At 39.3% G+C, this 26,765-nt stretch overlaps 1 protein-coding gene across 7 annotated transcripts in view; it reads right to left on the minus strand.

The window, feature by feature from the left end:
- Window positions 1-214: 214 nt before the first annotated feature.
- The window catches only part of dcun1d5 (DCN1, defective in cullin neddylation 1, domain containing 5 (S. cerevisiae)), a 28,303-nt gene continuing 1,752 nt past the window's right edge, over window positions 215-26,765 (minus strand). For 2 of the 7 annotated variants that reach the window (XM_048533623.2, XM_048533624.2), the window contains exons 3-11: window positions 21,623-21,665; window positions 18,362-18,479; window positions 15,167-15,255; window positions 10,381-10,451; window positions 4,912-5,003; window positions 4,601-4,709; window positions 4,397-4,501; window positions 4,169-4,271; window positions 215-4,082 (exon numbers count right to left, since the gene is read on the minus strand). In XM_048533623.2, the coding sequence (XP_048389580.1) occupies window positions 4,027-4,082; window positions 4,169-4,271; window positions 4,397-4,501; window positions 4,601-4,709; window positions 4,912-5,003; window positions 10,381-10,451; window positions 15,167-15,255; window positions 18,362-18,432 (696 nt within the window). In that variant the 5' untranslated portion in view covers window positions 18,433-18,479; window positions 21,623-21,665 and the 3' untranslated portion in view covers window positions 215-4,026. The remainder of the gene's footprint in view (window positions 4,083-4,168; window positions 4,272-4,396; window positions 4,502-4,600; window positions 4,710-4,911; window positions 5,004-10,380; window positions 10,452-15,166; window positions 15,256-18,361; window positions 18,480-21,622; window positions 21,666-26,765) is intronic. The other 5 variants (XR_007247829.2, XR_007247828.2, XR_007247827.2 and 2 more) reach the window with 5 other exon arrangements.

The following is a 26,765-nucleotide window of genomic DNA, read 5'->3' on the forward strand; positions in this document are numbered from 1 at the left end:
TAATAAGTGGGACTGTGCAGATGTAGAATCTTGTACCCGAAAAAAGGTGTGTACTCATGTTCTAGGTTTATGTGCTGAAATATTAATACACAAGCCTGTCTTATTCACCAAGGAAGAATATCCAGGTATATCAGCCTGTAGTTTGCCCTGGTTATGTTGTATTAACATGGAAAACTAATTTTCAATGAAACCGCTAATCATTAATTAAGACACTTCAAATCTTCATCATTCCTTTTATTTATTGTACAACTAAAATGCCAGAGTTCACAGTTCTTGGCATGCCAGTAGTTCTGCTTCAAGCTGCATTGCATTGGGTTGCCATTTTTCACCAATATCTTTAAAATATGAAAACATGCAAAGTCATTAATTTATATTCCATTATGAACGTCTTTATAAAGTTTATCATTCAATTTAAATAGGTTTGCAATTAGGCAATGCACAAACAAACATAATTCTAAACCACGATCCAAAGAGAAACACCGAGTGGATACCACTTTCAGTAGGAACAGTGAAATCAAAAACTTTATACCCTTTTGTAGGGTCCTGTCAACGACGCAAAAGTTGTAACAAGCAAAAATAGTATTTTTAAAAGCCATAAACTGGTACTGGATTGGATTGGCTGTTGCGAATACTGACGTTCTTCAAGCACAATTTAAATGCACAGAAACCCCCTCCTTGTATGAGCATTCTTTTGTGTCAGATTTAGGGATAATTGAGAGGTTACCGAGAGTCTTTTTTTTAAAGAAAATGACAAATTAATTACATTGCAATTATATATTCAGCAGCACATTTTAAGATTAAAGAACAAACAGTGGAAAATATTCAGTAGCTTTCACCACAGTAACCCCATTAAAGAAAATGTTATCAAACTCAGTTGACAAACAAATTTCTTCAGAAGTTTTGTTTTCTTCCCCCCAAATACTGCACTGTAGATTTTTTTTTAAGATTAGTGCATTATTTTACATAAAAGATGGAAATAAACACGTTTTCCCTGCAGACCCAGCTATGTTTTGCTGTTTTAACTTAGAACACAGGTCAGACATGTCTACGACATTCTGGATTTATGATAAAATTATGAATATTCCTAGTTTAGTAAGAAAGTTTTTAAATCATATCCCTATTGCAAATACAAGGAAAAATAAACTGCATTCAGACCACACTTATTAACCCAGGTTACAAAACACTTCATAACCAGATTAATAACTTCTTCCAAATATAGTCAGTCATACACACAACCAGAACCCAGCATCTGTCAGGAAATTTGAGCCTTTAAAAATGTTAATCATGAGAAATTAAAGATAGCAAAATCCAAAAGAAATCACATGTATGCATTTTCTGCCATGCTAACTTTTGAAACCAACTAAAAATTAGCCACTAACAAACCTCAGATACATCAAGTATTTTAAAGCTGATGCAGAGATACCTGAAGCTCATGACCAAATTTAAATACAGTAATTGGATTTTCACCTCAGATCTAAACAAAGGAACATTTGAGAAATAATTATTAGAAGACTTTAAATGAACTATTGAACATTAAATCTCAAGTGCATACCATCAAATTGCATGGGGAGATGCGCTCTGCTTTTCAGGAATCTACCATATGTTGAAACTGGTTGGACACCATGCAGTATAATTTAGGTGTTAGTTAGGTCTAAAACAAAAAAACACCATTGTAGGCAAAGTGAAGTAATTTGCAATAAAAGCTGATCGTGAATTCTTTAAATAGATAAATTCCTATTACTGTACATTTTCCCTGCACAAGATCTATTAGCTGCAGTCTCCTTCCCACCAGAAATCTTTTCAGCAACAGTGACGAGATTCCTTGTGGAGGTGCCCAGCCCTGTATTTGGATATCAGAGCAATAGCACAGAAGCCAGAATACAACACAAACAAGTTGGCGGGACTAACTTTTCCTTGGTAGCTATTCAAACAGACAACTTGCTGACATTTTGAACTGATATTGGTGCGATACTTCCTGGTGAAATCAAAAACATTTCCAAAGAGCTAGAAATTTTTGACATTAGGAATATCAACTTCTAAAAATAACTTTTTCATGACCCCACAGAAGGGAAAAATAAAACGGTAAATTACTGCTGCAATTCTTTTCGTAAACTTGCTTAGCTGCATTTTAAATTACTGGTATCAGGTTTTCAACACGCTTGAATAATTAATTATTCCTATCAGCTTTGAGGGTTTCTAAAACAAAAGTTTGCTCGATGTCCCATTTGTTATTTTGGAACCAAACTTGTGAACTACCTTTGCTGTCACTTTATAACTGCAATAAATGTTCTATCATTTCAGAGAAATAGTTAAGATGAATCATATAGCAGTATAAAATGCATACTTTAAGTATGGCAATTCCACCATTCTGTAAGAATTTCTATCTTGCTTACATTAAACAAGTAACCATATTTGATGGTGGTACGAACAGCAAGAGAAAATGTAGAATTCTGCTTTCAGCAATAGGTTGCATGTCAGCATATCTGATGTAAGCAGGTGGGTGAAACTGGTCTAGATATTTACCAGCTTAGGTGATTACTTTGATTATGAACTAGCATTCACTATCAAGTAATGTGGTGCTAAGCCAGAGAACCACCAAATTTAAAACCTACAAGACTATATGGTTCAATTTTAAATTGTGGACTTGTGAATTAACAAAAACTGCATTACTTATGAATAATAACTGGCACTAGGATGTACAGGACTGTGTAAAGTGCAATCCAAAGCACCACTCCACATTTGTTGTTAGGCTTTCAAGCGAACAGTAAATCAGTAGCTTTTAGTGTTGAGACTAGTCATACTGTTACCACGTTCAGCAGAGATTTTTGGGGATTAAGAATCTGCTGAAATCTGAAATTTTCAGGAAAGTAAAGAATCACTACACTCATACTTCAATGCTTAACTTGAGTACTTAGGGCATTGCTTTCCTTACACAAGAGATCCATCGACAAAATTTCAATTTGTCTTTTAGACACTAAACATAAAAGATGTTTTTCTTTATTCAAGGTCCCAGAGTATCACCTCCTTACAAAAGTTTCAACTAATCAATAGCATAAGAGTGCTTAGTTCAGGCTAATTTACAACTTTATACTCTAGAGAGTCAAATATATAAAGATAATACTGCAAAAGAATCTAATACTGTATCGTTAGTACAGTAGACAAATTGGTGATGTGATCACTTACCTGTTATGACTAAATATTATAGTCAAAACCACATATTTGCTAATCCAGTATTGATTAATTTTCTTATATGCAGTTCTGATTCTACATATTTCTCCACCCATATCAGGTGTATGACCATGTTCTGTTTGTTCATAAAGAGGGTGTCAAATAAAACACGTACATGCTTTCGGAAACAGGCAAATCATTCTGTGGATACTTGAACAACACTAACCTGAACAAATTTATACATACATTTGTACCACTTGTAATTCTCTATTATATGGGCCTTGCGGTGGTGCTACTGTCATTACCACTAACCCTGAGCACACAGGCCTAAACTAGCACCAGTACCTATTGATATACTATATCACAGAAAAGGTGCTACATAGTCACATTAACATACGAGGTTCAGTAAGTTTTTGGTATGGTACCAGAGCGGTGAGTGTCTGATACAATAGCATACACTTTCTAACAATTGAAAAACACATCCATATACTTCAAAGCCTTTTATCTGCAGTCACCCATGGAATTGATGACGATTTCTGTTTTTGATAAAAATTTACTGTTTTTTTGAATGCGCTTCAAAAAGTATTTTATGAAGTTATAAACAGAGATCGCCAAAAGCATTAAGACTCAAGACTGGACAAAATCCTAACATTAGGCGCCATAGTCAATGAATACATAATGAAATGCTTAATACAGATGCAACTTGAAAACAGTCTCCTCACTTGTAACACTGAAAAAGTCTGTAGCTAGCATTAAAGATGGCTTCTGACAAACACTTTCCACATCATAATTCAAGGTATAGAATAGTCGGGTGGCAAAGCATTATTGCTCTCCCATTGTTCTCTTTCATCCAACTTTTTATGATGACTGCCTTGTCTTCTGCCACTCAACAAATTCATCAAGCAACACTGGCCCTGAAAACGAAACAAGTTAAATTATGATTTTGTAGGGGTTTTATTAGAATAAGTGCATAGCACTAATTCATGGGAAAGAAACTTACATGCACCATCTTCATCATAGTTGCTCAGGTCTGCAAGTACAGTTCGGCTGAACTCCAATACATTGAACCACTGATCTTTATTCATAACTCTGTATTTTGATTGCTGAAGAGAATTCACATACAATTTTGAAAACTCAAAATCAGAAAAACATTTAATTATTGTATTTCCTAAAATTTGTAACTATTTGAAAATTTTGCAATGTTGACTTTAAAAAAGATTCAACGTACCTCCAAAAATTGATAAAATGCAGAGAACAGAGCCCATGTCCTTCCTAACAGCAAAGCTAACATTGACTTAGCAGTATCAATATCAAGGCTACGTTGGTCTTTATCCTAAAAGACAGCACATTGTAGAGTTTTGAGTTTATGACAAAATTAGATGCAGCAGCTCAGAAGATGAACGCAAGTGAAAAAATATTTATTGTATCTTACCCTAGCAAAATCAAAGGCATATCTGTAAATTTGTTTGAAAGCTGACAGATCATTCAGTTGTGAGCGCAAGTAGTCAAATTTGCCCTGCAACCTTTCTGTGCAGTCACATCTAGGTTAAAAAGAAATATGTATTTAGAACCTACCAAGCAGAGGCCCAAAAGAATAATCTAGAGGTTAACATGCAAGTTTTCTAGCATCAAGAATGAGCTGCAGCTTATCAGAGAAAGCTTATACAAGGCACAACAGTTGAATGCAGGAATGGACTGCCATTCATTTCATTTTAAAACAGTACTGTCATTGAGACTCCTTACTGTAATGAGGTCATTCCTTTTAGCCATTCTTCTTTAGTGAAAAATCCCATGTTCTGAGCTTCTAGTTTCCACGCTAACACTAACATGATAATCTGTAAACCAAAAAAAAGTACAATTGCAACTTTCAGCACCACTGTCTGATGCAGAGACCACTCACTCACTTTCAAAACTTCCAGAGTTTTGGCACAAAGCAGAACAATTAATTCTTAGCTGAAGTTTTCATGAATGAACCATATTTCAGTGTTAAATGTTCATAAACATTTTTATAAAGATTATTAATTGGAATTTGCTGGTTCTTTGAAAGACTAGTGTAACACATTGTTATGAATGAGACTGGGGGAGTACAGTCACTCCAGCCTGGGACACAAGCTAAAACAAGAACACTTTCTCCACTTACTTAGACCAATTAAATGTCTGATCTATACCAGGCTGTAGACACCCAGCTTTCTTAATAAACACAAACATTGGTTTATTTCAAAACATGCTAAATGAAGATCAGCAACTGGTTAACATGCAGAGTCAGTAATATGGTGCTGGGCTGAGCTAGGGTCAGGCACTAGAAATCAAACTCTGCTATTCCTGGAAACATCACAAAGGTGTTAAAAATTTTAACAAGCGTGTAGAATTCCTCAGGTTACCTGCCTTTTAGACAGAGGTTGCCAGAAAACATGCACCAGGCTTCTGTATTTAAGAATAACTACTTTTGCAAATAAGGAGATCCAAACTGCAGATAAGCAATTATGTAGCACTAACACAACTCTACCACTTAACACACTAACCCACAAACTCACTCTCTACACACAAACACAGATGGAGACAAAAAGAAAATGCTACAGATGGAGAGAACAACTGGGAAGGCAGATTCAGCAGCTCCTGTTCAGTGTTTGCTGAGATGACTCTTGGGCTGACCAGAACACAGCTTCTCAACCTTCCTTCTCCAGATAATTTTCCTTGTTTGCAGGAAGCTCAGGGGACTCATCCACACTTAAGGTCTCTGACCTATTAATTAAAAACCAGCAACTGATGAAGGGAAATAAAGTGGCTATCAACAGGGATAGCAGGAACTGCTGATGCTGGTGAATCTGAGATAACACGAATCTGGCTATCTTTAAGCTCGAGTTAGAGTCATGTAGCACTGAAACAGATTCTTACACCCAGGCTTCCCAAAAGTGAACTAGTCCCATTTTCCTGTGTTTGGCCCATCTTCCTCTAAACCTTTCCTAATCGATATTTCTTATCACAGAGTTAAAACAGCCCCTTTTGTACCAGAAGCCAAATGGCTTTTAACCCAAACAGTCACACATCCAAGATGTTTAGCTACATAGCTACGAGCAGACAGATAGCCTTTGACACAAATAAATGCATTCCATTTCATATACAAATCAGCTACTTCTGCTGGTCATATCTTTGTACAGAGCCTCACATCGGACATCTCAGATGAACATACAAAACAGGGGCAGAAGAAAATCATTTGGCCCTGTAAGCCTGCTCCATCGTTCAATAAGATCATGGTTGATTGATTTGTGTTTGAATTCCACATTCCCATCTAATCTCAAAAAGCTTAGATTCCTTTGTCCAATAAGAACCTTTCTACCGCCCCTTTAAAAATTACGACCTGTCTCCACCAACTGCTGAGGCAGCAAGTTCTCAAATCACACACTCATCTGTCCTAAAACAGCAATCCCTAATTTCAAATCTGTGCCCCCAGTTCTGGAATGAAGTGGACTGGAGTTACAAGGCCATCTCAGATATGAACTGCCAGAAACGAGCTCAATAGCTTTTCAAGCTACATAACCACATTTTTGGTCCTAGATTCTAATCAGATACTCAAAACCTCTGAAATTTTTCTCAGATGTTAGCAAACATTACATTGTCTACTTCTAACTGGGATGGAAGACTGAAAATCATTCAGCATTACAGACAGCCTGCTATTGCTGAGATATTTGAGCCAACTCAATACCATAGGGGTGCTGGACAAGGCATCAGTTTAATAGTTACTCCAGTGTTTCAATAACCTTTCAATCCTTAAATTTTTCCTGGGTGACTAAATGCCAACTGTGTCGAAACCCTTAGGTTTCTAACATTAAAAGGGGCAGTTTTAGAGGGATCCAGATGCAGGGTAGACGCCCACTGGAAGTTTCAGTTTCAATTTCCTGGGCAATTTTACAGACATAGCTGAAATGGGGATTCTAAATGGTCCCGACGTCAACCTCCTGTTTGCACTCCTCCAACAATTCTGTCCAGAATATCTGGACCATTACTTTTTTGTGCAAATATGACTAAATATATTTTCTCGCATCACCATGATTAACTGCACTACTGATGAGGATTCACCATAACTACCTTAGAAAATTAGAGCACCCTCTAAAGGATAGCTCCTTTCCTGCAGTTTTCTGCACAAGTGCAGCATTAGACATTGAGAAACATAAAAAGTGTAAAAGCAGGGTAGGCAGCTGCCTAAAATTATAAATAGTGGGTGCAAGCATGGATTTCCACTTCTGCTATTACTTAATGTGAACTGTTCAAAAGTAGACAAAAGGATTTTGCACTGAATGTAGGGGGGAAGAAAAAACAAATCGGTGAGAAGTGCAAATGTTTAATGTGGGTAGAACTAATTAATCTAACATTACCACAATGCATCAAAAAAAGATGAATTGTTAATATTGTGTTTGCGGTAATAGAAACAACTCATATGCGTAGTGCCTTTAATCTCAAAATATCCCAGGGAGTTCTAGAAGAATATTTTGTTATAAAGTTGGGTACAGTATTCATGGATTGGAAGGCAGAAAGTTAGAATTCGTTGGTTAAAAATGCTGAGGGGCAAGAATGCTGTGGTCCGTTTAAGAGCTTGCGCTTTAACTGTGTCTGGGCGTTTATAAATGCAGATGCACAGGAGGTGCCCAACTGGAAACATTTTGTATCGAACAAACAAGCAGCACCCCCCACCCCCCCCCCCCCCCCAACGCCAAGTTTGAATTTGGCCAATTAATTTAAATGAAGCACCTAGATACAGAAAGCCAACTGAATTTAAATCTGATGAGTTGACAACCTGAAACCAATTATAAGAATTTGATTACGCCATTACAAGTATAAGACAAAGGTATTTGGAGAATCGGGGAGAGCCATCCATCATCTGCCAGAGATAGCACTATTCAGCTCTCAGAAAGCCCGCCTAATTAAAGGTAATAAAATGTGAGGCTGGATGAACACAGCAGGCCAAGCAGCATCTCAGGAGCACAAAAGCTGACGTTTCGGGCCTAGACCCTTCATCAGAGAGGGGGATGGGGGGAGGGAACTGGAATAAATAGGGAGAGAGGGGGAGGCGGACCGAAGATGGAGTGTAAAGAAGATAGGTGGAGAGGGTGTAGGTGGGGAGGTAGGGAGGGGATAGGTCAGTCCAGGGAAGACGGACAGGTCAAGGAGGTGGGATGAGGTTAGTAGGTAGCTGGGGGTGCGGCTTGGGGTGGGAGGAAGGGATGGGTGGGAGGAAGGACCGGTTAGGGAGGCAGAGACAGGTTGGACTGGTTTTGGGATGCAGTGGGTGGGGGGGGGAAAGAGCTGGGCTGGTTGTGTGGTGCAGTGGGGGGAGGGGATGAACTGGGCTGGTTTAGGGATGCAGTGGGGGAAAGGGAGATTTTGAAACTGGTGAAGTCCACATTGATACCATATGGCTGCAGGGTTCCCAGGCGGAATATGAGTTGCTGTTCCTGCAACCTTCGGGTGGCATCATTGTGGCAGTGCAGGAGGCCCATGATGGACATGTCATCAAGAGAATGGGAGGGGGAGTGGAAATGGTTTGCGACTGGGAGGTGCAGTTGTTTGTTGCGAACTGAGCGGAGGTGTTCTGCAAAGCGGTCCCCAAGCCTCCGCTTGGTTTCCCCAATGTAGAGGAAGCTGCACCGGGTACAGTGGATGCAGTATACCACATTGGCAGATGTGCAGGTGAACCTCTGCTTAATGTGGAATGTTATGTGGAATTTTAGCTCAAAGTCTGCAATGAGGAAATTATACAGATAACACATCTCAGACAGCAGAATTAACGGGAGAAAGGTGCTTGTGAAGAGAGACAGCAGACAGAATATTTCAGAAGACAGTGTGCGAATTTTGAGAGATTAACTTATAATTTAATGCATCTTATTAATTGGGCTTATATTAGTGGGACTTGCCTTTATTTAAAACATCATTCCAGTAGAATTTAGACCAGTTAGGGAGTAGTTAGTAGTCTAAGGGGAATTGTTAGTAATTTTGTTAATTTCTCCATTGTTGGGTTAAATAAATAGATTGTTCCTTATAAAGTGGAGTTCAAGAATTTTCTTTCCTTTAACCACTCTTAATAGATTACAAGGGGAAAGATGAGCTTCTTTGGATGTTTCAGGCATGATTAAAGGGGAACCCCTACTCATGTAAGAGATTGGCTTGTGTTTCAGTTTAATCAGAATGGTTCTGTTATTCCCCATTGTAATAATTTTTAAACCCAGTCCCACAGAGATAGGGGCTGGTGACCAAAGGCTCAGAGTTAAATTAGAAGAAGCATCTTTGAATGAGGAGCAAGACAGAGGCACTTAGGGAGAAAAACGTAGAACTCTGGGTCTTGGCAGCTGAAGGCATGATTAAATTATTGATTCATATAAAGACTAGAAGATCACAAAATAGCAAATGAACTTCATTCACAACTTGCTTGACAGTCAAAGTTTTCTCCAAATCTTCAACATTTGTTTATTCAGGCCATACAGGTTTTTCAAATATTTGCAAGGACATTCTATTCCTAAATTTCATGCTATCTCTAGTTCTATCCTCTGTGGACAAGAAAAACGGCAAAACAGATATGTCTGCAAAGAACTAAGAAATTAAGCTTTTGATTAATTAAAAGTAAAATACACTAGGTATATTCTGTGTGCATGAAATGCAGATTCTAGAAGCTGTGTTCTTTGGTATTACAGAAACACCATAGATTCACCAATTTTGCGAATGCATAGTTTTGCGAAATCTTCAACTGGCTTTCCTTAGACTGACAGCCAGTAGACAAGTGTTAAATGAAATGTTAGTAGATATTTATCAGTAAGATATAGCACTGGGGCACACCAGAAATAAGCCACGTTCGACCTTCTCACCTCTGCAAATACCATAAAGTAAATTGTTCCTTCATAACTGTATTAGCTTTTACGGATCAGAATAAGATATTTAAACTTGGATTGTACTCAGCAAAAAGCTGCAATTTAATAAAGGTAGAAATTAATCCTAGAAAATGGCAGCACATCTATAAAACAAAACACTTAACACAAAATGGCAAAGACATTCAAACTAACAACTGCCAAGCTAAAAAGGAAAAATCTTAACTATAATGAAAAATCAGAACTACATATAGAGTACTATAGGCCAGAGTCTAAGCACCGTTTAGGTAATTTTACGTCAATGTTAATAAACTCTCACTTCTGTAGTTTTAATTCTTTTTTGTAAGTTTATACTTACATTTTCAGGCTCCACGCCTATATCTTCACAAAATTTTTCCATTCCTTCAGGACCAACAACTTCATCTGTACCTTAAAGAGAAAATGGAAATAAAATCCTGATTCCATCCAAATTCCTTAGTTCTGATTGTCCTGACTGAAGGTCAATTAATCTTTAACACAAATACATTATTTAAAATTGGAAGAGTCCTGTAAAGTATAACTAATGCATACAGAAAAAACAAACCAGAATGTGAACGTAATTTGCTTGCAAAGACTAGCCACCTGTATAATGACAAACCTGGCTAACATGGAGCAATTTCACAAGTAATTTCAACAGATTAAAACTTTGAATAAAATTGGCATTTACATGTCAAATTCAAGTGAACTGAAAAGGTGCGAATATTTTTTTCTTAAAAACTCCTTCCGATTTCATAAAATGCAAGTCATCTCAAACTCAAGTATTTAGTGAAACAATTGCTAAGTAAATCTAAAAAAAGCCAGATGAAAATTTTGTTTTGCTACACAATAACTAGAATATTCTACCTGCTGCCAGCAAATAGCAATTGTACGGGGCACCCTGAGAAACCCATGTCCCAAACAAACAGGCACTGAAAACCCAAACTCTTAGGACATCCAGTGAAGCTGCATTTGTAGCATGTGATCTATTTGATCATTTGTTACGTGGCCAGAGATTCTAGTAGGCTCCACTCAATTTTCATGATTACAAAATAATCAACTTCAAAAGTGTTTCAATTACTCTGCTGTGGTTGTACTGCTAATTCATACATATGGTGTAATACTGCAGCAAAGTCTAAGAGTTTATTATGATATGTAGCATCTCTCAGCCATTTAAAAACAAACTTTATCAATGATCTATTTAGAAATTCTTGTTCTAGGTCTTTCTGCTTTGAAATAACCTACATACAGACAAATTTACACAATGTTCTTGCAAACATTTGTAATGTTTTTGGGGAGACAAGAGCGTAACTTACTAAATATGGAGGCTGTGGGGGTAAAGGGAATCTTATTCTGGTCTGCAGAGGGATGAAAGCATAACTCCGTGAAATAGAATGGACCACTGTTCAGGCTCATTAAACTCACTGGGAGGAATCCACAGTGGAGGAAAAGGGAAGACATATTGGGTTTTGGTTATCAAAAAGGTTACATCAGAATAAATGAGGCAGAAATGGAAAAAAACTAGGAAAATTAAATGAAATGCTTACTGGAAGATGTGTTAGGAAGTGTAGTCAAACTGGCTAAAAAAAGAGCACCTAAGCATTAGTGATTATTATTTAACTGTCTCTATGTGAAAGAAGGGAAGGGAAGGAGTTGAGGACAGAACTCGAAGGAGAGGAGGATGGCAGAAATTAGAAATAAAGTTGATTAAATTTCCCAGTTCAGGACGAGCAGAAAAATCGTAAATCGTCAACATAGTAGAAAGAGAGATATGCAGAGGTGGGAGATGATACACTTGACTGGCTCATTTGGGGAAGACACAGAAATCTCAGAGCACCCCTGTCTAACTTATGGTACTGTGCACACAAAACCTACCTGCAACAAAAGAAAAAAAAATACATTTAATGTTGATGAAGCCAGTTTATGCCTCCCTCACCATACATCTGTAACCCCTACATGAACCCCTCCCCTCAAGCTCACATCTTCCAAAAGAAAGACTTCCTACACAGTATACTGCCTCTTCTGATCCAAATCACTGAAACCTTCAGCCTCCAGCCTTCTAACATAGTTTCAATGGTTCACTAACTTCATGTTCTACCCTGAAACTCATTTATTTTGTTTTCAGAAGGTTCACGTGACTCCATTTCAGGGATGAAAGGCTTATCTTATGACAAGTTTGAACAGGTTGAACTTTTACTTGATGTTTTAGTAGAATTGTGTGATCCTATTGAAACACAAGATCCTGTGGGGACTTCGCAGGGAGGATTTCAACATAGGCAAAAACCAGGGAGATATATTTTAAGAATAAACTCAGTTTTGAGGTGAGAAGAACATTTTGAGATTCAAGAGCTTTTGGAATTTTCTTCCCCAGAAAACATTGAAGGCTAAGTCACGGAATTTCAAAGCAAACTAGACAGATTTTTAACAGACTGGTGAATCAAGTGTTAACTGGGTGGGGAGAAGTATGGAGTGGAGACCACAACTAGAGCTGGTGATAATCTTATTGAATAGCACAGAACAAAAGGCCAAAAAGCCTGCTTCTGCTTCGAAGCCTGATGCTTTCATTATAGTTTGCATGAAAATTCCCAGTTGAGGGAAACTGAAAAATGGATGGATATTAATTATATTACAAGCAATGAATCACAAATACCCTTTATCAAATTATATAGTCCATTGCAGATTTTACTTGGAATTTGATGAATGACCATGGATCTGAAGAAATAACTCTGCTAACACCCTCACATTTTACTGGACGAGTATTTTTTTTATTATTGATTTTGTTCCATCAGTTCGTTAAATAGTCAAATATTGATGGGAATGAGTTGCTGCAGATCACCAGCATAAATGACCATTCTACTAACCACTAGAACTTAAACAGGGTAAAGCTGTGAAAACAGAGGATCTTCATGAACTGACACTGTTTCATTAGCACAAAAACGTCTAGTAAACGGTTTTGAAGCCCCAGCATAATGCTTAGCTGTATTCATTATTTAGCTAATAGGAAGCTGAAAGTTTCACAGGAAATTAAAATATCAGATTATAAAAATAGAAGAACCGGATGCCAATCAAGCAATCACTAAATGTAAGTTCATAGAAACTGAACATTCATAACTGCATGTTTCACGAAATGTATACGAAGTGAAATTTTAGTTTCTGGCTTCCAAGCTCACAAGATGGTTATATACAAGGACAAATACTTTGGCTCTAAAGCTATTAATCTATGAATCATTCAGCATTAAGAAACAGGCATGACATGGAACCAGACCATAAAAATTAGCTATCGAGCCCAATTTCTAATAGTTTCCAGCTTTGCTGGGTTGTTTTAACAGATTTGGTTGTGATGTTAAGTGGTTTCTTAGCCAGTTGAGGTAAGGCGGCAGCACTGCAAAAGATGAATCCAGGTTTCTGCTGATAAGGCTTAATGAATTCTGAGAGAAATTAAAGTAGTTCTATAATTAAAAAAGTAACATGAAGAACATGCTTTACATACAGAAAATCAAACCTTAGCTGTTAATACAAAATATACTCAAACAAACAATTTACCAGGAATAAATGAAACATAACGGTAACGGAAACACTCAGAAGCAGCTAATACAAAATAGAGTTACAGTGCATCAAGATTGTAGAAATACATTTAAAATCCACACATTAATTAGTTTATATTGTTTCCCCCCACACATCAAACTAACATATCAATGACGATGAAAGGTTCTGCTAAAATGAATACTTTACAGAAATAACAGACATAAATCTGGATTATCCAACCTCTCAGTGCTGTGCTGAACCAAAACACAGCTAATTTATGATGCAGCAGAAAGCGGGAATTAAAAGTTTCATTCTTTTGAAACTGTGGCTTATTTACAATGGGAGAACTGCATAGAATAATTTTTTTAAAGCCAGAAATAAAAAAAAAATTGCAATTCACAGCACAGACATCTCAACTTAAAGTCTGCAAGAAATTGCTGCAACAAGGAGATAAAACTCATGAGATAATTTTACGCTCCCATATTATAATTGAATATATTTTGCATTCTAATACGAATCTACATAATTTACATCAGCAACAGGTGGCACAAGAAGCAGTTGCACTTTAATGGAATGTCATATGCAAATACATAAATTAGTCAGTCAATCTGAATAGTCAGTGGCCCAGTGCCAAATCAATTGAATTTGAAGGTGTACAATTCATTACTCCTCCCTACCCAACTAGGGATGTTTAATACATTAGAATAAGTGACATGTGAAAACAAGTTACATTTTCTAACAGGGAGTGAGATGACTTTCAGAGCAAGAGCCATTTATTGACTGCAGCAGCACATTTCCTAACATTTGTTTACAGTGTCACCAGCAGAAACCTGGTATCAGGTTGCCGGCTCATACTTGGCTGCAGTTCGTGCCTAGCCCAGGGAAGGGGAAAATAAATCCCTTAAATCAAATAAAACACTCTCTAAAATGTTTTTAGATGTCTTTTGAGTACTGACCGGATTGCTAAGTAAAGATAGAATTTGTGGTGCCATGTTCAATGACATTTTCTTATAAAAGTGCAATGTGATTTTGTCCAAAATCTGTCACAAATGATAAGCTTTAAATAACCTTATCATAGAATGAAGCAGAACAATTCAGAAAGCTCTCTACTTATGGGAATATATTAATTTGAGCTGCTAAAGTGGCATATTTCTTTTGGCTAATAGCCACTTACCATTTATGCGCCTCAATTACATTGTTCTGTTCAGTTCTCGATCGGGTCAGGGAAGCGGGTGGAGGTGCACTGGCAGGAGGGAGTTACCAAAATATTTTGTACAAATACTGGTCAAGAGCTTCAGACAGTATGAATGTGAGAATAAACATTTTTCATCACGGTCTGACAATGCCAACGAAACGCACCAGACTCTTGGCAGAAATGCTGCATTGCAATAATACAATTTATTCGTTTCCCATTGTTCCAACTGACTTCAGAACAACGTGTTCTCTGCAATTCATAAGCAATGCTGCAGCAGAGAAACAGGACTGCTTTGTGATTTTTACCAACCCACATAGTAAAAACTGTATAAAATAACGAGACAGCAACAAATGATTACATTTGTTTTTATAACGTGATGAAGCAAGTCACTATGCCACGAAGTTCTTACCTGCATATTCATAAAACCAAGCAAGGCACTTTTTGCTTGAAAAACTGTCATCACTTATTAATCTAGATGCCGTCTGTACTCTACAGAAACTTAAAAAGACAAAACCTGATCAGTAAGCCATTTTCAAAAAATCTGAACTTCATTTTAAGTCCTAGTCTTCTGGGTCTTCTGATAAAATTCAGAGCTATTCACTATGTTTTGCCTTAATATTTATTATAAAGTTGAGGAATTAAGTGTTAGGAACAATAAAACAGACTTGGCAGCAGTTATATATCAAGCCGTTTTTCAAGGCTTTTTTGTTTTCATTGTTGAATGTACGTTATGTATCTTGGAGAATGCAGTCAATCTTGATTAAAAATATTGTGTCTAATCAATATAATACCACAGTTCCGTTCTCGCCTGTTACATGTCAGTGTGAGCCTCAGTGAGTATAAGGAAATGTAAATATTGCATTCATATTTGCTTTTTAAAAAGATATGAAGACGACTGATGTGGGCAGAGTGATGGATGTGATCTAAAGGGACTTCAGTAAGGTGTCTGACAAGATTCCTCATGGTAGACTGGTTAGCAAAATTAGATCACATGGAATAGAGGCCATTTGGACACAGAACTGGCTCAAAGGTAGAAGACAGGGTGGAAGTGGAGTCCTGTGACCAGTGGTGTGCCACAAGGTTCAGTGCTGGGTTCACGGTTTTGTCACTTTTATAACGGATTTGGATGTGAACATAGGAGGTATAGTTTGTAAGGCCTTTGGTAAGGTGCCTCATGGGAGGCTGCTGAGTAAGGTGAGGGCTCATGGTGTTTGAGGTGAGCTACTGGTACGGATTGAGGATTGGCTGTCTGACAGAAGGCAGAGAATTGGGATAAAAGGCTCTTTTTTTGGAATGGCAACCAGTGACAAGTCCCGCAGGGTTCAGTGTTGGGGCCGCAGCTGTTCACTTTATATATAAAAGGATCTGGATGAAGGGGCTAGGGGCATTCTGGCGAAGTTTGCCGATGTTACGAAGTTAGGTGCACAGGCAGGTAGCACTGAGGAGGTGGGGAGACTGCAGAAAGATTTGGACAGTTTAGGAGAGTGGTCCAGGAAATGGCTGATGAAATTCAGCGTGAGCAAATGTGAGGTCTTGCACTTTGGAAAAAAAGAATATAGGCATGGACTATTTTCTAAACGGTGAGAAAATTCATAACACCAAAGTACAAAGGGATCTGGGAATGTTGGTCCAGGATTCTCTAAAGGTTAACCTGCAGGTTGAGTCCATGATTAAGAAAGCAAATGTAATGTTGCAACTTATCTCAAGAGGGTTGGAATATAAAAGCAGTGATGTACTTTTGAGACTTGATAAAAGCACTATGCCCCATTTAGAATACTGTGTCCAATTTTGGGCCCCAAACCTCAGGAAGGACATACTGGCATTGCAGCATGTCCATCAGAGATTCACAGGGATGATCCCAGGAATGGTAGGCCTAACATATGATGAACGGCTGAGGATCCTGGGATCATATTCATTAGAGTTTAGAAGGTTGAGGGGAGATCTAGTAGAAACATACAAGATAATGCATGGCTTAGAAGGGGTGGATGCTGGGAGGTTGTTTCCATTAGGCAGGGAGACTAGGACCTGTGGGCACAGCCTTAGAATTGGGCGGGGGGGGGGTAAATTTAAAATGGAAAATGAGGAGACATTTCTTCAGTCAGAAAGCAGTGGGCCTGTGGAATTCATTGCCACAGAGTGCAGTGGAGGCCGAGATGTTAAATGCCTTCAAGGCAGAGATTGATAATTTCTTGATTTCAGAAGGAATTAAAGGACTACGGGGAGAGTGTGGGTAAGTGGAGTTGAAATGCCCAGCCATGATTAAATGGCGGAGTGGACTTGATGGGCCGAATGGCCTTACTTCCACTCCTACGTCTTCTGGTCTTATGGTAAGTTTGCAGATGACACCAAAATAGGTGGTGTACAAACTGCGATGGTTACCTCAGAGTACAATGGGATCTTGATCAGAAGGGCCGAGGAATGACAGATGGAGTTTGATCTAGATAAATGTGAGGTGCAGCATTTTAGAAACGCAAATTGAGGCAGGACTTATACAATTAATGTTAAAATCCTGGGGAGCATTGCTGAACAAAGACACCTTGGAGCACAGGTGCATAGTTCCTTGAAAGTGCAGTCTTGGGTAAACAGTATTGAAGAAAGCATTTGGCATGCTTGCCTTTATTTATCAGTGTAATGATTACAGGAGTTGGGAGGTCATGTTGCAGCTGTACAGGGCATTGGTTAGGCTATTTTTGGAATACTGCGTGCAATTCTGATCTCCCTGCTATAGGGGGGGGGATGTTGTTAAACTTGAAAGGGTTCTGAAAACATCTATAAGGGTGTTGCCAGGTTGGAGGGTTTGAGCTATAGTGAAAGGCCTGCCGAACAGGCTGGGGCTATTTTCCTCAGAGCGATGAAGGCTGAGGGGTGACCTTCGAGGTTTATAAAGTCATGAGGGGGGCACGAGTAGGGTAAATAGACAAAGGTCTTTTCCCTGGGGTAGGGTGGGGTTGTCCAAGATTAGAGGGCATAGGTTTAAGGTGGGAGGGGAGAGATTAATAAGGGATTTAAGGGAAACTCTCATGCAGACGTTGGCGCATGTGTGGAATAAGCTGACAAACGAAGTGGTGGAGGCTGGTATAATTGCAACATTTAAAAAAGGAACCTAGATGGCTTTATGAATAAGAAGAGTTTGGAGGGATATAGGCCAAATGCTGGCAAATGGGTCTAGATTAATTTGGGATATCTGGTTGGCCTTAGGCCAAAGTGTCTGTTTCTGTGTTGTACACCTCTGAATCTAAACATCATTAAATATGGATAATTGTACACCCAAAATTATCCATGTATTCAAAGTTTTTAAAAAGTAGCAGCAAAAACTCATAACTGGAACCAAAATTATCCATGGCAATGTGTACACTTGAAAAGAACAAAAATCTTGCTAGACAGTATTTAAATACAAGTTGCTGTCATAGTGAAGCCAAACTAATCTTCCCTAAGTAAAACATTGGGTTATTTATAGAAGCACTTAGTCTACAGTGAAGTTTGCAAATAGCCCTTTGAGTAAAAGGCTAAATTTTAAATCTGTTTGAATGAGCAAAATATTGGAAAGCATTAGTTATTAAATTTGCAAGAAGGAAAATATGTCAAATCTTAAAAGGGCGCCCACCTGCTTATTCTACATTTTTTCATGCTGGCGTCTTCTGACCCTGAAGATTTTCTCTTCTTCTTAACAGGCATCTTGTGAGCGCACCAAAAGACAGAACAGGTGCACTGAGAGGAGCTATCTGCAACAGTTTACAGCTTAGTCAGGTACAAGCTTACCACAGCCTCTTATTCTATGCACTACTTAGGTACACAAGAACAGAAGCTGGCCATTTAGATTAGATTAGATTCTCCACAGTGTGGAAACAGGCCCTTCAGCCCAACAAATCCACACCGCCCCTTGAAGAATCCCACCCAGACCCCAAACCCCTATAACCCCCACACCCTTGAACACTACAGGCAATTTAGCATGGCCAATCCACCTAGCCTGCAGATCTCTGAATTGTGGGAGGAAACTGGAACACCCGGAAGAAACCCACGCAGGCACAGGGAGAATGCACAAACTCCACACAGACATTTGCCCGAGGCTGGGTGTGAACTCGGGTCCCTAGCGCTGTGAGGCTGCAGTGCTAACCACTCAGCCATTGTGTCGCCCCTTAGTTTGAGTACATTCTGTTATTCAACCAGATAATGACTAACCTAATTCCTCAGATGCAACATGGCCCCTTATCGCTTAATATCTTCAATCATAATGAATCTCAGGATTTATTATGCCAAAATTAACTACTGTACCAGCATTAATTGTGCTTATGCAAGAGAGAGTTCTAAATGTCTATCACTTGTTTTAACTTCTAATCCAGTATCTCCTAATTTCACTTCTGGAAGAAATGGCAAGACTATACACTCGGTAGCCTACTCTCTCCAACAGTAGCAATAGTATCTTGCTTATTTATCCATTAATATCTTAAATTTTGGTCAAAATTTACAGTGCAATGGTGATTAAGTACATTCTCTTCATTTCACTTGAACCTTAGGTTTACTAGAATTATGCCTGGACCCATGTGACACACCTCCAAAGTAAACATAACTGTTAATATGTTCAATATCAAGAAGCATTCAGAGTATTCCAGGTGAGGTCTAATAGGGCTTTGTGCAGCTGAAGTATGCCTTCAATCTTTGTATTCTACTCTTACAGACTTAGAAGCTAGCATTTCATCAGGTTATTATTTTCAATGATATTTTAATGTTACATTGTGGGGTGGGGCCCTGATGCATAATTAAGTGTCTTGCATTTCAAGAACTAGAAATTCTGCTGCTTGGTCATGTTAAGGTTAAAACTCACGATCCCACACTTGCCTTAATCAAAGCAGATCTACCACATTTTTGTCCATTCACTTATCACATGATCTCAAAATTCACAATGTGGTCTTTTCTACAATGGGAAACCAAACAGTTCAGATGACTGCTTTAGGATACTTCTATTACATCTGCACACGTGACCAAAGCTTTCAGTCGCACATCATTTAAACACTCAGCTTGTGATATTCTCTGTGCATTCACTGATCCTTCCCAAATATCTGGTTCTGAATAAATAACTCTGCCCCAAATCACAGCTGCTCCCTTAACCTTGCCATCCCTTGTGGTCTTGCTAGTCCCATTATATGAACTATAGATAAACACTGACTGCGCTGTAGCGTTCTATGTCCTTGCATTTCTCAACATCCATATGCCAATCCTGCACACCATTTGAGAAAAGAGAGATCGCGGCATTACGTAATCACCAAACAGCCCACCAATCCCTTTCAGTATTTCATAGGGACTGTTCCCTGCATTAGTGTCTAGTCGTGTCAACATCCCCCTCCTTCACTCTGACATCTTTCACACAAGCGTAGGAGATGTAACATCTGCATTGCCAATTCCTCCCTACTCACTGTTTAAGGCTCTAAACACACTTTTCAGCGATTCCTTTATACTTCTTTCAACATAGAATGTATTTTCATCGCCAGTGTGGTCTGTTCCACACTGGGAAAGCAGATGCAATTTTGATGACTGGTATGCAGAAAACTGCCTGTAAACTTGGCACAGAGCATTCAGTGGCTTGACATTTTAACCGTCCAGTGATATTTCAGCCCATGGCCTGCTGTGGTGTTCTGCTGAAGGTCAACACAAGCTTGATGAACAGCACTAACATTTCACTTGGTATTACAGCATTCTGAACTAACACAGTTGAACAAGTTTTAACCATCACTTTTTCACCCACCCAGTTGTGTTTTTTTTTCCCTCTTGCCCCATTTTGTTTTGTTGGTTTATTTTAATTCTCTGTCTCCACGTTGCAATTCCATAAGATATAGGAGCAGACGTGCACCATTCAGCTCAACAAGTCTGCTCCACTACTCAATGAGATCATGCTGATGTGGTAATCGTCACCTCCACTTTCCTGCCTTGATTCTCCAACTGATTAAAAACATATTTTAGCCTTGAATTTACTTAAAAACCCAGGCCCACAACCCTTCGCTGAGAAGGATTTCACAAGCCTCAAGTATTTCCTTCTCACCTGTCATAATTGTACAACTTCTTGAGATTATACCCTCTGGGTGCACATGCTTCATTTGGACACCACTTTTGCTCCTTCACTATACGTAGTACCTCTCTGACTGTTGCCTGGATTCTCTCTTGCAGATGGTCACTGTCTGGCATTTGCGTACAGCCAACGTTACCTCCCACCTACCAGGTGAAACTCGGACATTGTCCAGGGTCTTGCAGCACCAACTGATTCAGTGTCTGAGGAGCTGTGAACAATGCTGAAGATTTGTGTACCGATCAGCAAAACGTCCCCAGTTCTGATCTTACCATAGAGGAAAGGATTGACAAAGCAGTTGAACATGGTTGATCCTAGGACACCATCTTGAGGAACCCAGAATCCCTATAGTGCAGATAGAAACCATTTGGATCATCAAGCCTGCACTGACCCCAAGAGCATCCCACCCAGATCCACCACTCCACCCTATCCCCATAACCCCACAAATTGACCTAGCTGACACATCCCTGGACACTATAGGGCAATTCAGTGTGGCCAAGCCGCCTAAACTGCACATCTTGGACTTCTGCAGTGATCTCCCGGGACTTCAATAATTGACCTCCAACATCTACAATCATCATCTTTCGCGCTAGATGCAAGTTGTTAGCTCCATGGATGATAATGATTAGATCCTTCCCTTCAAAGAGTCTTCAAGTTTGAGTTTCCTTGACCATGGCACTAGGCAGGCAACAAATAATCTTGTTCATAAAGAATACTTTATGCTTCCATAATTAGATTTCCTACAATCACCACTTTAACATCCCCTCTTCCTCCTACTGACAGCTGGAATATTTTTATTGCACTTACCTATATTTTGATCACCTTGGCCATTTAGATCTTCTTTTAAATTCTGTTAGAACAAAGCAATGTTAAAAGTAGTGATAAATAGTTCCAGATGGACGTTTATGTGGATATAACAATTCTTTAATTAAGCAAGGCTCTGAAAAATTGATAATTGAAGGAGTGCAAAATTATTTGGCACTTGTACAAGTAGGACTTTAATTGTCTCAATTACTCATTCAGCTTGTTTACCTGATCATTCCTGTCAGTCTGGTTGTGCTCTCTGGCAGTAAGTAGCAAATACTGCACTGCCATATGTAATTAGTGAAAAGGGGACAACTCATGTAGAATATGAATATGCTGAAAGCTGAGAGATCAGATGAAGAAACAAAACCAGAAGTTTGCACATCTTAAATGTCTTGGTATTGCCCGATATATTGGAAAATTATTGGATAACATTTATAAATTTTGTAAAGATCTGAATTGAAGATTACATTTTATTAAGTCATGAGGAATTGAGTAGAGACAAACTGTTCCCATTGGCAGATGGAAAAATCAGTAGACAGTAATTTAAAGTGACTGGCAAAACATCCAACGGACATGAGGAGAATCCCTTATGCAATGAGTAGCTATGTGGAATGGACTGTCTGAAACAGACAGTGGAAGCAGATTCAATCATGCTTCTCAAAAGAGAAGTGGATAAGCAGCTGAATAGATAAGAGGTAGCAGGGCTATGGTGGCGGGGGGGGGGGGGGGGGGCGGCGGGGGAGTGAAAATAGTTAAAGGGCTCTTGGCAAGACCCTCAGATTGAACGGTTACAGCATGAAAGATAGCCAGTGACTACTTTGTGATTGTTCAAAGATTTATTAACCAGATAATCTTTCCAATAAACCTGATCCTGGCAGTAAGCAAACTTGTATTTGTATAGTACTTAATAATAATAAAATGCTTCAAGGTGCTTCACCGACATTTTAAAAACAAATTCAAAGTTACAAATACATACAATATTAGGACAGATGGACCAAAAGCTTGGTCAAAGAGAGAAGCTTTAGGAAGGATCTCGGAGGAGAGGGAGATGACGAGATAGTAAGGGTCAGGGAATGACTTCCACAGCTAAGAACCAGATAGCCGACAGAATGATCATCAATGCTGGAGCAATTGTAAATTGGGATGCTCACACAAGACCAGAATTAGATAAATGCAGATACCTCAGGAGATTTGTGGAGATGGAAGAAGTTGCAGAGCTAACAAGAGTCAAGGCTATGGATATATTTGAAAATATGGAAGGGAGTTTCAAAATTGAAGTGTTGCTTGAAGCGAGAGTCAACGTAAATCAGCAAGTACAGAAATAATAACACGCCAGACATGGTGCAAGTAAGGACAAGGGGAAGCTCTGGATGACCTCACGTTTAGAAGGATGAGGGGGAATCGGATTGAAACTAACAAAATACTGTGAGGCCTGGATAGAGTAGATGGAGATGCTTCCACTAGTAGGAGACTAGGGTCTGAGGGCACAGCCTCAGAGTGAAGTGATGGCCCTTTAGAACTGAGATGATTAAGATTTTCTTTAGCCAGAGGGTGGTGAATCTGTGGAACTCATTGCCACAGGAGGATGTAGAAGCCAAGTCATTGAGACAGAGATAGAAAAGTTTTTGATTAGTAAGGTGTCCAAAGATTACAGAGACAAAGTAGGAGAACGGGTTTGAAAAGCATATCAACTATGAACAAACAATGGAGCGGACTCAACAAACCAAACGGCTTAATTCTGCTCCTATATCCTATGGTTTACAGAGGGGCACATGGAGGTTTTACAGGAATATATTGGAATAGGCATGTCTAAAAATGACAGACATTAATGATGATCAGCATCCAGATGCACACTTTTCAGTTAACGAGTAGGCACATCCAAAGTGGTAACTTGATCTAATTATGCCTCCCCAAACCCTTATGGCACAGTTAAACTGAACGTAAAGTCCCATACTTGCCGAAATTAAGGGATGTAGAAACCAGGGAATTAATCTGGCATCTTCCAGATCTGTACAGACCAACACTTTAACCAAGTAATGCATTCACTCAGTGTCCTCAAAATATTAGACATGTTAAAAGTCTAATCCAGAGGGTTAGGGTGCCCTACAGTGCACCTGTGAGCAGCTGCAAAGTTATTTGGAACATTCTGCATATTGTGATAAGATGACTGTACACAACTGCAGGCTTGAAAATTTCCAGCTTTGATTACAGCTTCAATGTGACACAGGGGGATCTGATCACTGGAGACACTAGGGAACAAAAAGAGTAGCTTTTGATTGGAAAATGTGATACAACGAACTGAAAGGAAGGAGCAGATATGGCTGTCTACGAGGTTGTAGGCATGCTTGCCGAGCCAGCGGGTTTGGCTGTCTACGTGTAGACATGCAGGAGATGGCAGAGATATTAAATGAGTATCTTCTGTTAGTATTTACTGCAGAGAAGGACATGAAAGCTAGGAAAGTTGGGGATGCAGTGAAAAGAGTACATAATACAGGAGTAGATAATAAAGAAGAGATGGTCCAGGACATCTTAAAACACAAAGGCAGATAATTCTTTGGGACCTCTTCAGACACTTCCCAGAACTCTATGGGTAGCTAGGGAACAGACTGCTGGGCCCCTTGCTGAGATATTTGTGTCATCGACAACCACTGGTGAGGTGTCAGAGACTGGAGGTTGGCTAATATGGTACAATAATTTAAGATTGGCTGCAAGGAAAAACCAGAGAACTATAGACCAGTGAGCCTGACATCTCCCCCTCCACCTTTTCTGATGAAGGGTCTAGGCCTGAAACATTAGCTTTTGTGCTCTTAAGATGCTGCTTGGCCAGCTGTGTTCATCCAGCTCCATGGCATCAATGATGGGTATGTTGTTGGACGGGATTTTGATGGATAGGACTTTAGAAAGGCAAGAATTGATTGGGGTAGTCAACATAGCTTTGAGTGTGGAAAACCATGTCTCATTAACTTGACTGTCATCTCTTCAAAAAAACTCAAAGAAGATTGAAGATGACAGAGGTAGGCAACGTTTATATGGACTTCAGTAAAGCATTCAACACGGTAGACTGATTAGTAAGGTTAGATTGCACGGGATCCAGGGAACTAGCCAATTAGATACAAAATTGGCTTGAAGTTAGGAGACAGGGTGGGAGCAGAAGGGTGCTTTGTCCTGCACTGCTCCTGTCCCAGATGTGCTCAATAGGAGGGAAGTTTTATTTTTAGTTAAAATGATCAGAGGGATTTTCTCTAGACTTTAAACCATTGTTGTCCTAATCCTGGATGCACTCGATAGGAGCAGAGGAGAGGGGATTGTTTTTGATTCCTTATGACTTGTTTGAGTTTATTTATTTGGGGCCCTTCTGGTCCCTGCCCCAAAACAGGTTGTTGGGAACTGAGTCAGGGAAAAAGCATTTTTGTCCATTTCTTTATATCTGTTCCCCTCCCAAAGAGATAGGGTCTTTATTTTTGTTTAACAAACTCGAGGTAGCTTTACCTTCTATTTCAAATGAGTACAGTAGGCTTTACTTTATTTCATTCAGAGCTGTTGGAGGTCTTGAGTTTAAAAAGGGTAATGGTTTGCTTTTCAGACTGGAAGCTTTGACTAGCGGCGTGCCACAAGGATTCACTGGTTCGCTGGTTCCACTTCTTTTTGTCATTTATATAAAATGATTAGATGTAAATATATAGGAGGAATGGTTAGTAAGTTTGAGATGAAACCAAAGTAGGTGGTATAGTGGACAGTGAAGAAAATTACCTCAGAAGCACAACAGGACCTTGATCGGATGGCCTGATAGGCCTAGTGGCAGCAGATTGGTTTAATTTAGCTAAATGTGAGGTGCTATATTTTGGAAGGGCAAAACAGGGCAGGATTTACACAATTAATGGTAGTGCCCTGGAGGATGTTGCCAAACAGAGACCTAAAGCTGCAGGTGTGCATAACTCCTTGAAAGTGGAGTCACAGCGAGACACAGTGGTCAAGAAGGCATTTGACACACCTGCCTTCTATAGGAAATAATTTGTTAAACTGGAATGGGTGCAGAAGGGATTTAAAAGAATGTTGTAGTGACTGGAGAGTTTCAGTTATAGGAAGAGGTTGAATAGGCTGGGGCTTTATTTTTCCTGGAGCATCAGAGGCTGAGGGGGGACCTCAGAGGTTTATAAAAGCGTGAACGACTTGGGTAGGGTAACTAGCCACAGTCCTTATCCTAAGGTGGGAAAGTCCAAAAACTAGAGGGGATGAGTTTAAAGTGAGAAGGTGAAAACGATCCGAGCGGCAACGTTGTCACAGAGGGTGGTGAGTATATGGAATGAACTGCTAGAGGAAGTGGTGGAGACACGTACAATTACAACATTTAAAAGGCATCTGGATGGGTATATGAATAGGAAGTGTTTAGAAGGAGATGAGCTAAATGCTGGGAAATGGGACTACGTCAGATTGGGGTGTCTGTTCAGCATGGACAAGTTGGACCAAGGGATCTGCTTCTGTCCTCTAACTTTTTATGCCCCTTATCGAGAAGGCTGAAAGCAAGGAGCTAGACAAGCTGAAGAGCCACTGTAATAGATTAGGCTTAAAGAAGCAAGGATGCTTCAGGTGCACAGGTTGTGCCACAGGACTGGATTGGGAAAATATCGTAGTAATTAACCAGCAATGAGTCAAATCAAAGTTGTGGGACTCAAATCAGGGGCTGCTTGGATCAACCTAATCTCGTTTCTATAAGCTTCTTCATCCTATGTGTACAATTAATGCAGGGGCCAAGCTGAAAAATGAATGGTGGAACAGGCTTGAAGGGCCGAATGGCCTATTCCTACTCCTGTTTTGTATTGTTTTATTTAATTGTTCATTGTCTCAGCATCTCCCAATGATAATCAAATACTTCTTATTTATGGGACAAGTTGGTACTGGCATGAAGCTAAGATATGGTTTGCCCGGACTGTCAGGAAGCTTTTGATAGGGTCACACACAATAAATTAGCATCTTAACTTTACTGTCCCAGGAATCAGTCTGGTAAACCATCTTTGCATTCCCTTCATTGCAAGAGTACCCTTCCTCAGATGAAGAGAAAAACTGTACACAACCTTCCAGATGTGGTGTCACTAAAGCCCTATACTCAATTGCTAACCTTAACCCTATCCCCCATTTAACTTTG

This window comes from Stegostoma tigrinum, chromosome 6 (assembly GCF_030684315.1).
Source record: "Stegostoma tigrinum isolate sSteTig4 chromosome 6, sSteTig4.hap1, whole genome shotgun sequence".
Lineage (NCBI taxonomy): Eukaryota > Metazoa > Chordata > Chondrichthyes > Orectolobiformes > Stegostomatidae > Stegostoma > Stegostoma tigrinum.